The following is a 906-nucleotide window of genomic DNA, read 5'->3' as shown; positions in this document are numbered from 1 at the left end:
GTGTATTATTATTATAAATTGCAATTTATGTGGGGGTGGGGGGTCTTTACACACACACACACAGAGTTCAGAAGGTTTATATTTGTCTATGTACTTGAATGCTTTTGTACTGTTGCCCTTGTGGCCAATACAAAACGAGTCTTTATTAATGTTATTCTTATTCACACCTGCTTCTTCCTCTCAATGCACAATTTTACACACGCTATCGTCTATCCACGAGCTCCCTGCTGCTCCCATATATACACACACACACACACATCACACAACACCCCTGCAGCAGTCTTCCAGTCTCCCAGACTTTCCAATGTTGTCCCTTTCAGATGCAAGAAATCGAGAACGACAACGACAGGATGAAACGAGAAATCGGCAACTTGATGAATGCGTTGTCCAAAACCCCCAAATATGAAGAAGGAACCACAGAGGCTGGCAAAGCCTTTAAAAGTCAGTATCACCTCTAGTTTTTGGATCTTCTCTGTCTCTCCTCCCTCCTCCTCCCCTTTCTTCTCCCTCTTCTATCTCTCTCTCTCCTCTTTCCCACCTTTTTTCACTTCACACTCTGCTTCCCTTCCCTTTCTTCCTCTGAACCATTTTAATATATGTCTGTCTGCCTGCACTCTCTCCATAAAATTGCAATCTTCTGCTAAAATTAGAAATAATCATCATCTTCATCATCATCATCATCATGCTGGCAGAATGATAAGGCGGGGGGGAGCTGGCAGAAATGTTAGCACGCCGGGCGAAATGCTTAGCGGTATTTCGTCTGCCGTTACGTTCTGAGTTCAAATTCCGCCAAGGTCGACTTTGCCTTTCATCCTTTCGGGGTCGATTAAATAAGTACCAGTTACGCACTGGGGTCGATATAATCGACTTAATCCATTTGTCTGTCCTTGTTTGTCCCCTCTATGT

General features: G+C 43.7%; 1 protein-coding gene across 1 annotated transcript in view; it reads left to right on the top strand.

Annotated features, from left to right (window-relative positions):
* The window catches only part of LOC106873192 (unconventional myosin-Va), a 147,027-nt gene that overhangs the window by 81,678 nt on the left and 64,443 nt on the right, over positions 1–906 (top strand). Inside the window, 1 exon segment of the mRNA XM_052974378.1 lies at positions 321–441. Coding sequence (XP_052830338.1) covers positions 321–441 — 121 coding nt within the window.

The sequence above is a fragment of the Octopus bimaculoides genome, chromosome 18 (genome assembly GCF_001194135.2).
Source record: "Octopus bimaculoides isolate UCB-OBI-ISO-001 chromosome 18, ASM119413v2, whole genome shotgun sequence".
NCBI classification, from domain to species: Eukaryota; Metazoa; Mollusca; class Cephalopoda; order Octopoda; family Octopodidae; genus Octopus; species Octopus bimaculoides.
The sequence above is the reverse complement of the archived record's forward strand: the minus strand, read 5'-3'. Positions and strand labels throughout refer to the sequence as shown.